Genomic DNA, 17,013 nt, shown 5'->3' on the forward strand with positions numbered 1-17,013 from the left:
AATGACATGGAATCCAGATTTTTGCACAGCTTTTGGCTTTTAAAGACTATGGTCTTAAACTTTTGATCAGCTGAAAAAATCATGTTTGAGTGTAAATGCAGTTTGCAGAAAATTCCCCGCTCAAAAGTTCTTGTCTCTTACACTGATTTTTTCCTTTAACATTGTGAAGCTCTACTTAGAACCTTCTTAAGATCCAATAGTGCAAAATGCAAATTCTTGCAATTTTTTGACTGGTCTTAAGATTTTGATCAGGAGTGTATATACACACAGGACTACATGTGGTGGGAAATTGTCTGGACTACAGCCTGGTCCTGACCTGCTCTCCATGTCCAGGCAGCGCCGATTGGCCATGAGGATCTCCTCTTCTTCCTTCTGGATTCGAGCTTCGACCGACGTGTCGTAGCTGCTGCTCGGTGAGTGGCTGGTTCCTGCTGTGCTCGCATCCCTGCAGGAGAGGTGGAAAAGGTCACGTCAAAGGATCTGCAGCTTAGATCAGGATATATTTATTCTTATAGTCTTATCACTTCACAATAATTTTACTTTCTAATTATTATTATTGTTGTACAAATAATATTTTAATATTTTTTAGAGTATCTATGTAATGGCCCGCAATAAATTCTGCGATCTACCAGTGTTGGAGTCCTTTTTTGGGCTCGTTTACACAAGACTCTGACAAATCATAATTTTGGGTGTTAACACATTAACATCAACAAAACAAGTAGTTTTTAACCACTGTGTTAATTTGTTCCAAATTTGCACAGAAAATGTAAAAATTTGTGTTTCACAAATGTAGCATGTTAATTCTACATGTGTTCACCAGTAATTTCTACATGTGAAGTTCATGAAGTGTTTCTCTAAGGGTAGATGGGACATATTTTGGACATAATTTATTTTTGAGTTAAAGTTAGTATTTAAGTTTTTAGTATTTTTCAGCCATAAAAAACTATTTGTTAGTTGTAGACTGCCAAAGAATAAAAATAAGAAAAAGTCTTCAAAAACAATGTAATACTGGAGTTAAATACATAGCTGTGGTAGAATATGTGTAAGGAAAAATGTCATAAGTTTTACATGTTTAACAGTGACTGTACCCGACCTTTATAAAGATGATCCAAGGATTTCCTCCATCAACAACACTCACCTCTGAGTCGCAACAGAAGCAGCAACATCCAGAGCGAACTGCCTCATCACACTCTCCTCCAAGTATTTCTGCTCCCACTTGGTCATGTCGGCCTCCAAAGCCAAGATGCGCTCCTCCTTCTCCCTCAGGTGCTCCATCAGGGCGGTGGCGTTGTACTCAGAGGGAACTGCACCGCTGCTCTGAGAGCTGCCCTGACGCTGGACAGACAAATCAAACACACCAAATAAAAAGTTCAGTAAAGTGTATTACTCTCTAAATATACTTACTTCTGATTATTAGAACAGCTAATTGTTGCTTAATGAGGCTTTGAAGATTACTGGGAGATAAAGCTGGGTTGACTGAAATTCTAAACAATAAGACTAAAAATACAGTGCATTCAACCAAAACAATAATTAACCAGATTTAGAGCCACTAGCACTGGATTATCACAGGACTCTGATGGCTGAGCAAATTAAGACTATTCCCAAATGTGCCATATTTTCCGGACTATAAGGCGCACTTAAAAGCCTTCAATTTTCCCAAAAAATGAAAGTGCGCCTTATAATCCAGAGCGCCTTATATATGTAAGAAGTCGTAATGTTTTAGTAAGATTTTGGTAAACTACAAAGCTGCATCTCTTGCAGCATTAAGGCTCAGTTATAGTCGAACAGGGCTCCACACATGGTGCGCGAGGTGTAGGAGTTTATAATTGACACTTACGTCAGTGCAGTATTTTTCCGTGAGTTTTGAACCGTTTGATTATCTTTGTGATTTCTCATAGAGGGATCATATAAAAGACCCTCCAGGATTTTGCGATGTTGCGATTGCAACTATTAACGCAAAATCAAGCAAACCCCGCAAAATCGCAACTTTTTGCAACTTTGTCCAAAACACTGCAACTTTCCCGCAACTTTACCCCATATTTAATGTTTCTAAAGTGATTCGTCACCGTTTCTGCGGTCTAGTGTCTTCTTTGTGGGTTTGTGTACTGTGGAATACAAAATAACCCCAAATAACTCACGAAGAAGACATGTGACGTCACATTCTGTTAACATCAGAATGCCAGGAGCATGCAGGAGCAGCGACCGAAGCGAAAATGTGCGCTAATGCTTTAGATTTGCCCACGAAGATTTCAGCAAAGGACCACGCAAAACACCGCAGTAAAGTTAGTTTTAAGTTGGATGTTGGATATTCGAGCTCCGCGGAGTTAGAGGCGTCTAGCTCACGGCTGACCCGAAACAGGAACGCTAATGTCAGCCAGCCATCCCTAAGTGAACCACTGCACGTGAGAGAAGGGGCCGGCAGAGAACGGCTGGCCGACATTAGCGTTCCTGTTTCGGGTCAGCCGTGAGCTAGACGCCGCTAACTCCGCGGAGCGCAAATATCCAATATCCAACTTAAAACTAACTTCACTGCGGTCGCAAACCAGTTTCCTACCCAGCTGCACCAGAGTGGGGGGGAACCTGTTTTGCATGTCCTGCAGTGTAATCATCGAACATAAACATAAAGTCATGCATCGACAAACACTTTGTGTCTGCAAAACGTGAGGAGAGCTGCAGACAAGGGACAATCTAGAAATGGTCATGAATGTCAGTTTATAAGCTATCAAAGTTCTCAAATAAAGCACCTTTTGAGAATGTCAATGTTTGTTGGTAATTATCTTACAAAACTAGTAAATATTTTTGGTTTATATATTAAAAGTTATGGTTTTTTATTGATTTTAGTAAAAGAAATTGCAACTTTTCATTGCAACTTTTAAGAAAATGCCCCGCAAAATACGGCATTTTAGCCCACAACAATCACAAAAAATACCCACAAAATCCTGGAGGGACTGATATAAATGCTGATACAGGAAAACCAGCTCCGCTAGAGCACTGAAATTGTTCATTTTTAATGGAGCGCGGCACAAGCAGTCCATGCGAAATTACAAAAATTGGGAGGTGCATAATGGTATACCCTATAGTCTGGTCCACCTTATATATGACAAAAGTTTGAAAATGGACCATACATTGACAGTGTGTCTTATAATTCAGTGTGCTCTGTAGTGCAGAAAATTCGGTACCCCTGACAACAGTATTTGAAATAAGTGACACTGTTGGTGTTTTACCTGCTGCAGGCGTAGAGACTCTAGCTCTCGTTCCAGCCTCGTACGTAATCGATGTTCAAGTTGTTCTCTCTTCTCACAAGCTGCCTGGAGCTGAGCCAGAGCCTGCTGCATCTTCTCTACTTTCTCTACGTACACCTGCTTCTTCTTCAGCTTTACACACGCACACACGCACACACACACACACACAGGTATCAGTGAGCCATTGCTGGTGTTCATCATTAATCAGTTCCTTTCTTCTGCTGTCTCTTCCCCACACTGGTTTTTAGTTGTGTATCTGAGGAGTGTACCACCCTAGGCAACACACTAATACTAATATATACAGCTGAACATCTCTGGAGATGTGAAAATTCTAACTTTAAACTTTAAAAAACTTTAAAATATGTTTTGTTTGAACCACTGTTCATGTGGAGAATATACATGTTGTAATATCTGTAGGACAGAATTTTAACAGAAACTGGAAAATGTGTGGCGAAATTTGAAAGGGGGCCAAAGTTCCAAAACAACCTTGTAAGAATCTAAACTAAGAAAAAATGCTACGTTTTTGTGTATGAACTGCAGACAAGTGTAAAGAAATCCAAGATCAAAAGAAATGTGAAAGCTGCTGCTAGTGGCTCATTATGTTCACCATGGTAACCTGATTATCTGATAAAATGGGGGAGTAAAATTGACAATGTAAGCTTGGTGGGTGTAATAAATAATGCAATGTGCATTCATGGTTCAAGTCGCACTCAGGTTTGGCATTTATGATTTTGTTTTTTAAACAAACTGTTGCAAAATACCATGATGTATTTAAATATGAAACCAGATGTAGACATTTACAAAACTTACTTAGGCTATATTTAGTCCAGCCCAAAAATAATAATCTCCAATGAGCTTTGGATTGATGTCATACATTACATTATTTAACAAAATACAAGTACAGACATGTAAAGTCCAACTTTCTGTTCACTGTTTAAACTTTGAATGATGTTTCTACTGTGAAGTCTGCCTGAGCTACAGAGCTCCAAAGAGGGTTGGTTTTTTTTTTCTCACCCAAATTCCATTGATGTCCGTTATATTTTTTTTCTCAATGTTTTTTTTGCAAATTTTGTCTACAATGTGTGACATACTGCCTATTAAGTACTGCCACACTATTTCTGTTTGCTTCTACATTATCTGATAACCTGGAAAACTACACAGACTTGATGTTTGGCTGAATTACTGGAAAAGAAGGACAAATGTTTAAAATGTTTATTCAAGTTATTGTTATGGTGGCACTATGACTGAAAGTCAGACTGAAGATTTGATGGTCAAAGAATTGTGAACTGCAAATAAGAATTTAGAAATCAGCTCAAAGTATTCAACACCCAAAAACAAAACAAAGAAAACTTTGTACGCCAAGTTAAACGGTGAGGATTTTAGATAATGTAAAAGACAAGCATTCATGATTTGGATTTACCATTATGCATACCAAAATTAGTATGAAGTATTGTGGGACTGTCCTACATACATGGGAAAAAGTCCACAACTTATATAGAGCCTGAAGGTTCTGCAAAGCACTTTACAGAGTTTTTCATTCACCCAGTCATACATAAATTTCTTGCAGAACATTTGTGCAGACTTCATTTATTTAGGGTTTGTTCAGCTTGACATCTGATTAGGTGCTGAGATCACAGAATTTTAGCAGCTACTGCTGTATATACTGTATATTTACTCATGAGGACTATTACTAGCAGTAAAGAACAGTGTAACATCAGAAATAAGACCTACCTCCTCCTCCAGTTTAACCACCTTGGCCTGGGCGTTGTTGAGTGCTTGGTCTCTGATCTCAATGTGTCTCCTCTGGTCCTCTGTGGTGGAGCGAAGAGCATTTAACTCCATCTCCAGTTTCTCCTTCTCACGCACAGTTTCTTTGTCTGAACATACATAAGAATATAAATCCATCAATGAGACTGTACTAGGCAAATGCTAAATGTTGTTTATATCTAAAATCGGATATATTACAATTTATATATGAAGGAGTCCAAATTGTGTATCTGTTGCAGTCACATTGTATATTGTAACAAAAAGCAAACAAAAAAAAAAACACTTCATGCAACCAGTTCTGCAGAGTTTGTATTAAACTGTAGTTTTTACGTTTAAATATCAAAACAACTAACTGGGTGTAGAGACAATTATTTTAATTAGCTTTAGACCTATATTTTACAGTTTCTGAAATAATTAAAGATTTAGTTTTTGAGTAAACAAATTCATATACGCATACTTTAGTAAAGGATCTTTTTTCTTATTTGTTTTACATTTGTATTGTTTACAAGTACATTCACAGTAAGATGTATTGTATCTCTTCCTATTTGTCTTGATTGCGCTTGGTAGAATTGGTAGATAGAACCAACCTGTCCATGTTTCACACTGATTTTCCTCTTTCCTCACTCAGGAACACACCCGCTGGGAAACAGACTCTGGTCATTGGCAGCTTCATAGTCCAAAACATGGAATAAGAGGCATCAACGACCTTAGTCAAATGCATCCCGGTGGCCAGAGCAGGCAACAGCAAATCCTACCTGAAACCTCTGTCTAAAGCTAAATGTAAACACAGTAGGATCGTTAATCACTTCGGCAGTGATGGCACCCAGTTTTGCCAATCAGAGGTCACTAGAATCAATGATGCTAAGAGATGGCATTCATCACTTTGGATGGAGCCACTCTCCTTTCAAGAAACCTGGCTACATTTATTAGTTCTCCAAAACCAAACAATCTGGGGTCCATGCTAGTAAACAATGTTGTAGTCTTACAAACCTCTCACCCACCTAAAGCCTCATTGACTCAGTGTCTGCTCTACCAAGGCTTAAACTAAGTAAACACACACACAAATAGATAAATAAATACATAATGAACTCAAGAGGAAGGGACCCACTGGACATTTGGTCATCACTTTTCAAACTTTAAAAGTATTTCACAGCTAAACTGTGTTTGATCTATAAATTGTTCCCACTGACCCCTATGAGCCCTCTGACTAATATTATTGTTAAACGTACAGTATAATGACTAAGGGAAAAATATTTTGTATTTTGGAGACACTTCCTCTTATATCTTTTTTTAACATAATGTCCACCAGATGGTGTAGTTTATTTCCTGTATGTTCCAACTAATCTGGACACAAAATTTATCTTTGTCATTTCCATTTGGGAGCATAATTGACTCCAAATGTCTCATTTGATTGTATTTGTTTCCTCTCTTGTCCTGACTCTCCCCAATTGTCAAATCCCAGATGACTAGGACATCTGGCACACGATAATAACCATCTGACAATTAACAAATAATCTTTCTTTTCTTTTTCTTTCAGCTGTTCCCTTTTCAGGGGTCACCACAGCAAGTCATCCTCCTCCATCTAACTCTGTCTTCTGCATCCTCTGTCCTATCAAATGCAAAAGATAAGATTTGAAATTTTGCATTTAGTATGAGGAATATAGCCAAAATGGAGAAGCGGGTATAGAAAATGGATGGATGGATGGATAAGTAATATAGGGGTGCCAAATGTCCTATGCATATTTTTGTCCAAATTTCCCAACAGGACACTGTTAAGACATTTGGAGACACATTTTAGTTCCAGTGGACTTTCCAGTTTCAGCTGTATAAACTGGTGTAAGTGTCCCCTCATTGGTAAAAATTCTAAAATCAGGGTTAACATCTTTAAATGAGAAAAACCCTGAACTGAAGACCAAGCATTCTTTAAAGGAATGCATATTGCCCACATTTATAAGTTTATTAAACTTGAGTTTTCATCCTCCGCACTAATAGGGTTAGGGTCATTTTCTTTTTATTGGCCAGCTGAAGACATTTAGTGTCACTTTTAAAGCTTCAGGAACATTCAGGGTTCTGGTTCCATGTGAGACCCTTGAAGCTGGAATCTGTCAAGAGTTTGAACTGGATGTAAAAAAAAAAAAAGACTCAAATTGTTTAGAGACCTTTGGATCCCAGCTGAAGGAAGCAGGACCTGAGAGTGTTGGTGTGTCTGTTTAACTCACTCTGTGCCAGCAGCTGGGAGATGGTTTTACGGTTGTCCTCTGAGCCATCACACTCTTTAGAGGCAAGTTGCTTATTAGCAGTCTCCATGCGCTCTTTAAAACAGCAGCACAGAACACAAAGTCATTCAGACACTTGGAAATAACAACAAGTTGTTCAAGTACTTTAAAAAGATAAACACATCACTGAGTCACTTTGGTCCAGTTCAGTCCTTTCTGTCATTGGTTCAGTACAGGAGTCAGCTTTCTTCAGAAAGGGTTAAAATAAAATAAATTCAGACTGTAATCTTGTTTAAACTCTTGGTTCTCAACAGTCCCTGATAAGAGTTTAGAAATGGTGGATCTACCAGGTTTAGAGTAAGTCTGATAAACTAATTGAATTATTTTTGTTATACTATGAAATAGGCTCTTTTAGTTTGTCCGAAAAAAGATATTGTCGAAGTTGCAAATATCTAAAGAAGTCCTCTTTTCCTAAATCGTATTTATGTTGTAGCGTTTGGAAGCTTGGTGAAGTATTTTTAACTAATATCCTGCAAAATGAAGGTATTCCTTTCTGTGACCAATTTTTTAAAACTTAAGTCTAATTGATTGGGGATAAAATCTAAATCAAAGGCGGCCCATCTAAGAATTTGTATTTGGTTACCCAGGTTTAGTTCTTTACCATTTCAAACCAAGAGAGCAGTGTGAAAGATGCCAGGGGACTTATTTTTTCTTGGCAAGCTGATGCAAGTTTCTGATCTCTGATCAAAGCTTGTATTGGCAAATTTTCACACGTTCTCTATTTCCTTCCACTTAGCCTCATAAGTATGATCACACCATTGCATCACTGTTTTAAGTTGAGCTGCGAGATAATAATCACAGAGATTTGGGAGAGACAAACCCCCTTTTTTTTAATTGTGAGAATTGTGTATTTAATTCTGGGTTTTTGTCCCTTACAAATGAAATGGGATATCGGTTTGTCCCATTCACGAAACTGAGACTGAGGAACTCTGATGGGTAGAGAAGTAAATAAGTATAATACCCAGGGCAAAACTGACATCTTAATAATCTCAATTCTGGATTTGAAATCAAGCATACTTATTACCCACTGTGTAAGGTCTTCTTTAATTTTCCTGTTTACAATGTCAAAATTTTTTTTGTACAGATCGACTGGCAGATAAGTCAACCAGACACCCAAGTATTTAATTGTTTTCTTAAACCAATCAGTAGGGATTTTATCTTCAAGATCTGTTGAGGGGTGGTAACTAAAACTCATAATTTGTGTTTTACCCATGTTTAGTCTGTATCCTGAATATACACTAAATGTGTCTAATAACTCTAGGAGGGCCTGGATGGATTGTTCTGGATTCGAGAGATACAAAAGGATATCATCTGCATATAATGCTATTTTGTGTTCTCTTGAATTGATCACGCTGCCATGGATATCATTACTTTCCCTAATTGCCTGGGCTAGAGGCTCTATATAAAGTGCAAAGAGAGTTGGAGAAAGTTGGCAGCCTTGTCGAGTGGATCTTTCTAGCTTTATCCTGTCTGTTAAGCGATCATTTATCTTAATTCTAGCAGTAGGTGATGAATACAACACTTTAATACTACTGATTGAACTTTCTGAAAAGCCAAATCGTTCCAAGACTAAAAATAAGTAATCCCAACTAACACAATCAAAGGCCTTTTCTACATCTAAGCTAGCCAGTACTGCTGCTTGGTTATTTGACTGTATATTCTGAATTACATGAAGGAAGCGTCTTATATTGTCCTGAGTTTGTCGACCAGTGACAAACCCTGTTTGGTCCACGTCAATCAGTTCTGAGACAAATGCATTCAGCCTATTGGACATGATAGATGCATATAATTTGTGATCTTAGTTGAGAATTCAAATAGGTCTCTATAAAGTTTTATTCTTGCCTTCTTTTGGAATTACTGTTATAATTGCTTCTGACCATAATGGTGGCATTTTCATTTTCCCTAGTGTCCAGCTTAATGTTTTTAATAATACAGGAGACAATTCTTCTATAAATGCTTTATACCACTCCCCTGGTACCATCTGTACCAGGTGTTTTATTGGTTTTAAATTTTTTTATCGTAGATATAAGCTAATTTTTAAGGATAGGCATTGTTAAGCTTATATTCTGGCATTATCCAATTGTTGGTAAATCTAAGGAGTTGAGAAATATTTTAACTTATTCTAATTCATTTTGTTCTGGTTGTGTATATAATGTTTTGTAATGTGTTTGAACTCCATTGATACTCTCCAAATTATTTTCTAAAATTCTTGTTTGCGGGTTAATTATTGAAAAAACTGATTGCATTATTTGTTTTTTGCGAATTTTCCTTGCTAATAGTTTTGTTGCTTTTGGTCCTGTGTCATAAAATGTTTGTTTTAAAAATTTATACTATTTTTCTTCCTCCTCTTTGTATATGCCCAAAATTTTGTTTTTTGTCTTCTGGATTTCTACTTCGATATGATTAAGTTGAGTTTTGATATACATGTTCTTCAACTCTTTTAATTTATCCTCTAGTTCATTTAATTCTTTTTCTTTCTTTTTCTTCATAGCTGTGCTTAATGAAATGAATTTGCCTCTTATAACTGCCTTCAATGTGTCCCATAGAATGTTACGATCAACTTCCCCATTGTCATATAATTCTAAGAAGTTTTTTATTTCCGTTGTTATTTCTTTTATGACATTTTTATTATTTAGCAAGCTTGTATTTAACCTCCATACAGTTTTTTTAGGTCTCATTTCCAAGTTAAGTGTTAAATGTATTGGGGAATGATCTGACTGGTTTCTTGTGCCAACTTCACAGTTTTTATTCTATGTCGATCATTCCTAAGAATCAAGAAGAGATCTATTCTTGAAAATAGTACATGAGGGGGGGAAAAATAGGTTAAATCTTTTTCTGTTGGGTGCATCTCTCGCCAAGCATCTAGTAAACCAAAAAAACATTAAAGCTGCAAGCAGCATTGAGCGGCTCTCACAGCTCAGCTCTGGCAACTGCCGTCTACGCTCTCGCGCATTTCTCAAACCGTGCACTAGGTGGCACTCTCAACAAACGTCAATTGCCTTCGGTCTGGATCGGTACGAGTCCTGTGGCATGCTGTGAAGTTTGACCTTCCTACGTCAAACGGTTATAGAGTTAGAGCACATGTGCTCTTGTGGCCTTAAACTTTGACCTTGTGAAGTTGAACTCCAAAGGGCTATTCCTTGACCCATGGGGACTGTAGTTGTGAAGTCTGACCTTCATAAGTTACACGGTTTTAGAGTGAAAGCCTTTTTTGCATGTGACCTTGACCTTTGATCTTTAACCTTGAAATTCATAGGGCAGATCCTTCACCCATGGGCAGTCCAGCTGTGAAGTTTGATTTTCCTACTGTACACGAATGCAGAGTTGGAGCACATGGACTCTTGTGACCTTGACCTTTGACCTTGTGACCTTGAACTTTCTTGATGTCACAATTTGACCTTGGTGAATGTGATCAGTGCTGGTCTTTTACGACCCACAGTTTCATTAAGCTGTGACCTTGTATATGAAAGTTATTCTACCGTGATGTTTCATGGAGAATGGTCAGATTTTGAGGCTTGGCCACGCACACATGCTTTGATGGAGCAAAAAGCTTTTGATAACTTTTGACCTTCAATGTCTCAAGACTGAGCTGAGTGATTCTGAAGCCTGTATGTCAAACGCTGTAGGAGGAGTTCAATCAAATGCGGAGGCTGTCATCGCCACAAATGGGGTAAAAATCCGATCTTTGAACCAAGATGGCCGACTTTTTGTCAGGTTTGGACCATGGCACCATGAGACTTTTTCGTAGGTTCTGTGAAGGTGCACATGTGTACCAAATTTCATGATCGTCAGTGAAAGCATGGCATGTGGCTGCTTCTTTAAAGATTTCTAGGGGGCGCTGTGGAGGAATTAGGCCACGCCCACCAAATATTGGACTTCTTTCCTTTTGGGGGTGGACTAGGATAAACTGTATTGAGTTTGGTGGAGCTCGGCTGAAATATGTGGAATTTAAACCCAAACGTATGTCAACGTTGTGATGTCTCACTTCGCCAAGCCGCCACAGCCACACCCTCCAGCAAAAACTCTTGGGGCTTTAATGCAAGTAAGACCAACTTATTATCTGTCTTCTGACACAAGATCAACTTGATTAAGGGCCGACTTAGGGGGTCAGAGATGGCGTTTTCCCAGGAAAAAAAGTGACTTCCTGTTCTAAGGGGGTGGGACTTTGACGACTTGAGAATGTGACCACATACGATCATTGGGAATCCAACATGAATAACATACCAAAATTGGTGCAATTTGGTCTTTCCATGTGAAAGTTATATCGTTTTGAAATTTATGGCGAGAAGGCAAACTTTGAGGACTGGCCCCGCCCCTACAGCATGCTCGAAAACTCACGATGTTGATAACTTTTAATCCCCCATCCCTCAACTGTATACTGACCAAGTTTGTATCCGATCGCTCAAAATCCCTAGGAGGAGTTTGTCAAAGTTCATAGTGTGCAAAAATCAAAAATTACACTGGCCGCCTCCCTGTACATTTTAGGGCATTCCTCAAAGAGACTTTTTTTTCTTGATTTAAGGTGTTCTACCTTCATACTGAGTTTCAGATGTCTACCATGTACAGTTTGTCTTATGTCACGTTAGGTGGCGCTGTAGAGCAGTTTGGCCACACCCATTTTTGATTCTATTAAAATACTAAAATTTCTTGCAGGGGACAATTTTCGGTGAAATGTGGTATGTTTTATGTTTAGACCTTTAAATTAGCGCTTCTATGCAGAAAAGAATCGTAATAATAAGAAACAAAGCTGCCAGCAGTGTTGGGCGGCCCTTGCAGCTCAGTGCCGCTTCGGCCTATTGGCAACCGCAGGAACTGGCGACCCCCCTGTATGCTCTCGCTCATTTCTCGCGCCGTCCACTAGGTGGCGCTTTTGGCAAACGTCCCAAATTGTTTTCAGTCCATATCTGTACAAGTCCTGTGGCATGCTGTGAAGTTTGATCTTTCTACGTCATATGGTTGCAGAGTTGGAGAACATCTGCTCTTGTGACCTTGACCTTTGACCTTGTGACGTTGAACTCCAAAGGGCTAATCCTTGACCCATGGGGACTCTATTTGTGAAATTTGACCTTCTTAAGTTACACAGTTTGAGAATGAAAGCCTTCTTTTGCATGTGACATTGACCTTTGACCTTGAAATTCATAGGTTAGATCCTTCACCCATGGGGAGTGTAGCTTTGAAGTTTGAACTTCCTGTTGTACACGGATGCAGAGTTATAGCATATAGGCTCTTGTGATCTTGAACTTTAAAGGGGTAATCCTTGACCCATGGCGAGTCTATCTGTAAAGTTTGACTATCCCAACTTACAGTTTTAGAGTGAAAGCCTTTGTTTGCATGTGACCTTGACCTTTGACTTTTGACCTTGAAATTCTTTGGGATGATGTTTGACCCATGGGGAGTCAAGCTGGGAAGTTTCACCTTCCTTCTGTACATAGATGCTGATTTAGAGCATATAGGCTCTTGTGACCTTGACATTTGACCTTGTGCACTGTAGAGGATTTAGGCCACCCCCAACAAATATTGCACTGCATTTCTGTTAGGGGCTTGACTAGGATCGATCGTAGTGAGTTTCGTGCAGCTCAGCTAAAATATGTGGAATTTAGAGCCAAACGTAAGGCAACGGCGTTACGTCTGACTTCGCCATGCCGTCACAGCCATGCCGTCACAGCCACGCCCTCCAGCGAAAACTCTTGGTGCTTTAATGCAAGTCAGACCAACTTGCTATCTGTCATCCGACACAAGATCGTCTTGATTAGGTCGGGAGGGTCAAAGATGAACCTTTCAAAGCAAAACATTGCACTTCCTGTTCTCAGGGGGCGTGGCTTAAGTGACGCCATAATTTGACCATTGAGCATTGTTGTGGACCGGACTTAGATCGATTATGTTTGGTATCTCTGTGACTTATTGTGTCCAAGATATAACAGTTTTGTGTTTTTTGGCGTGATGCCAAATTTTGAGGCTTGGCCACACCCCTTCAGCATGCACGAAAACTCACCGTTTTGATATCTTTTAATCCCCCATGCCTTATGAGCAAACTAAAACCGATCGATCAAAATCCCTAGGAGGAGTTCGATCAAATCAACATGCGAAATACAAGAGGCCTTAGCAGCACTTCACTGCTGGGGCCTAATAAGAATTCCACGAATTACAAAAGGCCTTCGCAGCGCTGTTGCTGCTCGGGCCTAATTACGATTACAATAGGCCAAATAAGTGACTTCATTTTGAGCCTTTTGAGATTAATAATCCTCAACTACTTGATGAGATAAAATTACCAAAACAATATCTTAATTAATAAATAAATAATCAAGAAGAGGCAAAAACTCAATTTATCAAAGTTATTACGACTTTGAACCGAAAGCCAAAAATTTATTAGGTTGGAGGATAATAAAAAGTACTAGTATGATGAATTAATCAATAAATTAATCGATTAATACTTTAAAGACTTCTTTTCCTTCTGTTCAGGTTGTTTCTGATGCTTCCTTCTGGTAACTCCTGCCACAGTCTCTACATGTTCTTAGTTTTTGTTTTGAGCTCTTCTTTGGATGACAGCTTGGCTGGTGGGTAGGGAGGTTGTCCTCCAATTGGAGGGTCCCTGCAACGTGGTGAGGTGTCCTTGGACAACACATTGACCCTCCCTACTGCCCCTGATATGCTTATCAGTGTATGAGTGAGACTATAACAGTGCTGTATAATAGAAAGCAATGGATGGGTGGATGAATAAGAAACTCTGTAAAGCAGTGTACAGAAGTGTGGACCTTTTACCTTTTCACCTCCTCAGCAACTGGCATTTGGGCATATATGCGTACAGCGTATTGTAAATAAAAACAAGGAGTTTTTTCAGGCCCTCCAGCCCTGTAGAGAATTTCCAAGCATCCGGAGAGTTGTGCTTTTGGCTGCATGTTCAACACTCTTACCTCTCAAGTCCCTGTTGAAGTCGTGCAGACGGCGCACCTCCAGCTCCAACTTGTTCCTCATGGTTTTCTCCAGAGACTCCCTCTTGGAGGAAGACTTTGCAAGGTTTTCATAGGCCTCTGACACCAGCTGAATCTCTGTTTCCAACTGCCCGAAAAGCATGAGAGAAAAACAAACTGTCAAAATGCTGTTTCCCTGCTGCATAAAGTTTAATTTTTACCATTTATTGGGTATCCATTCAGTTTTACTCAGTATATTTATATAGTGCCAATTAATAACTCCAGTCCAATCCAGTTACAACTCAGTTCAAAACCCATTCTGATTCAAATCCAGTTACATAAAGTGGTTGAATGTATTACTTCTACAAAACCATCTCTATGTTTACATGAGGAGGAACAGTGGTAGTTTTACATTTCTCTGCTACTGTAGTTATTAGTGATTATGAGTCAACTCCTGGTAACTAATTTTTATATTCCTAAAAAAGTCTGAGGCGGAGGAGAAATAGTTATTTTTCAATTAGGATTATTGATTAATCCTAGGCCAATTATTAGTCCTTCACTCTCATTTTCCCATCCAAAACAGAAATCAGAAAAAACCCTTATTTGTTGTTGTATATAGTCCACCTGGATTTTGAGTTATTGTTTGCATTTTCAGACAAAAACAGAGCAAACAGCATAGCTACATGCATTTAGCATAACATTAGTACACATCCTAAGTTGTGCAAATATTATTCCCAGACAAAGGTCAGGGTGAAACCGTGGAGTTGAACTCCCGAGGCTCGGGCCTTGACTGCCACACAGGAACACCGCTCCTCACACCAAAACATGCATGTGCAGCCTGGCATCAAACCCCATCAATACTTTGGAGCAGACTGCTGAGACCTCGTGCTTTAAGGTGAGGGCAGAGGCCATGAAGGATGAGTCCAGGCACATTCGGTGAGAAGCCAGGCCCAGACTAGAGTTTGATTTGCAGCAGGACAACCTGCATTGCAAGGACAATCCATTGTCAGACAAGAGGAAGAGAGACAAGATATCCAGGCAACAGGAGGGCATGTCCTGCATGGAACTCCTAGAAAGACCTTCAGACAGGAGGGCGGGGAACCTAACACCACACCAGAAAATAAGGTACTACTTTTACTTTCTCAGGTGAAGTTTTATGGTCTTCTCTGCTCTCCACCTGGACTAAAGCTGATCCCAGCAGATATGATTTGTAACCTTCACTAAACCATTCAATCAGTAACAGTGTACCAGCTCCTAATTTTCTCTTCTAATCGCTGCTGAATCTCCATTATGTTTTAGAACTGGTGGAATGGCAGGTTTAATCTGTCCCCCCTTGTACAACCTTCGATACAGAGAAAGAGACAATTATTTTGCTGATATTAGGAGGAAACTTTGCACTTTAAACAAGAGTCACATAACATTACAATAAACTAACAAACGAAGCTTGTTGTACAGCATGAGGGATGCACATAGATCACATGGTTTTCAGAAGTAAGATGAACAAACTTCAGGCTTAGACTGCTGGAGGATAAATTGACCACATTTCTTCATTCTGCTCTTCACTCTCTCTACTCTCTGTGTTTGTATTTGCAATTATTGCTGACAATAAACCTGTGTTTTTTTGTTTTTTTTTCTCAACCCCCAGCCAGTCTGAGTAGATGGCTGCACTTCCTGGTTCTGGTTCTGCTAAAGCAGTGGTTCCCAACCTGTTTTACTCTGACCCCCTCCTTCTTGCATCAGCAGAGAAATTGGGGTACAAAGTTCTGTTTTTATCATGACAAAGAATTAAAGACTCGGACATGAAAATAACCTTAACTCCATATTTAGTCAGTCTGAGTTTAACAGTTTTCCTTTTGAGAAACAAAACTTTTTTTTCTCTCTCTCTCTCTCTTTAAATTAGCTTTAAGACAGGTGGGTTCATCACAAATGAAATACTGCATGTTCTCTACGACTGAGATATAAAAGTCAGGAAAGCAGGAACTAATTTGCTCCTTCATGTGGCATATTGGTGTGAAAACATGCACCCGCAGAGCCTCTGAAGTTTTTCATCTCACATGTAGCTCCTCATTTGAGTGTTTTAACACTGCTCCGGTTTGTACAAAAGGTTTGATTCTGGATGTTGCATCTCATAACTGTTCTCACTGTAAAGAGAGATGACTACAAGGAATGATGTTTTAATTAAAAGAACAAAAAAAAAAGAAAACAGTCTACAGTTCATACCAAGTAGTTTTACTGATAAACACATCACACCTTTGTGCTGGCACAGTTTGCCCACATGAGGCTTTATGCAGCATTTAGAGGAAAACCTGCCAAATTAATCTAAATGGCTGCCTCATCTCAAAATGCCTAATTCTTAAAGCTCAGTGCTGGTTACGTCAAATATTTATTGTCTCCTGAGGGCTGGCGGTAACTGCTTTTCAGAAGAAAGAACAAAGGGAGAAAAGCAACTGGCTGCACTAGCATGCTTGCCAGGAAAAAAAATTAATTTATCCTCTTCCAGTGAAAAGACATTATTGCATCTACAAATACTGTAAATTAGTGCTGGGCGATATGGAAAAAATTCTATATCACGATATGGATAATTTTATATCACAATAATGATATACAGGTGCTGGTCATAAAATTAGAATATCATGAAAAAGTAGATTGATTTCAGTAATTCCATTTAAAAAGTGAAACTTGTCTATTATATTCATACATTACACACAAACTCATATATTTCAAATGTTTATTTTGTTTAATTTTGATGATTACAAATGACAACAAATGAAAATCTCAAATTCATCATATCAGAAAATTAGAATCTTGAAAAAAGGTTCA

General features: G+C 38.9%; 1 protein-coding gene across 3 annotated transcripts in view; it reads right to left on the reverse strand.

Moving 5' to 3' along the window:
• Window positions 1-17,013, reverse strand: part of amot (angiomotin) — a 43,978-nt gene that overhangs the window by 8,322 nt on the left and 18,643 nt on the right. For all 3 annotated transcript variants that reach the window (XM_017435138.3, XM_017435135.3, XM_017435134.3), the window contains 6 exons: window positions 14,197-14,341; window positions 7,229-7,321; window positions 4,974-5,119; window positions 3,225-3,374; window positions 1,139-1,335; window positions 317-445 (listed from right to left, as the gene is read on the reverse strand). In XM_017435138.3, coding sequence (XP_017290627.1) covers window positions 317-445; window positions 1,139-1,335; window positions 3,225-3,374; window positions 4,974-5,119; window positions 7,229-7,321; window positions 14,197-14,341 — 860 coding nt within the window. The remainder of the gene's footprint in view (window positions 1-316; window positions 446-1,138; window positions 1,336-3,224; window positions 3,375-4,973; window positions 5,120-7,228; window positions 7,322-14,196; window positions 14,342-17,013) is intronic.

This window comes from Kryptolebias marmoratus, linkage group LG13 (genome assembly GCF_001649575.2).
Source record: "Kryptolebias marmoratus isolate JLee-2015 linkage group LG13, ASM164957v2, whole genome shotgun sequence".
In the NCBI taxonomy this organism is placed as follows: Eukaryota; Metazoa; Chordata; class Actinopteri; order Cyprinodontiformes; family Rivulidae; genus Kryptolebias; species Kryptolebias marmoratus.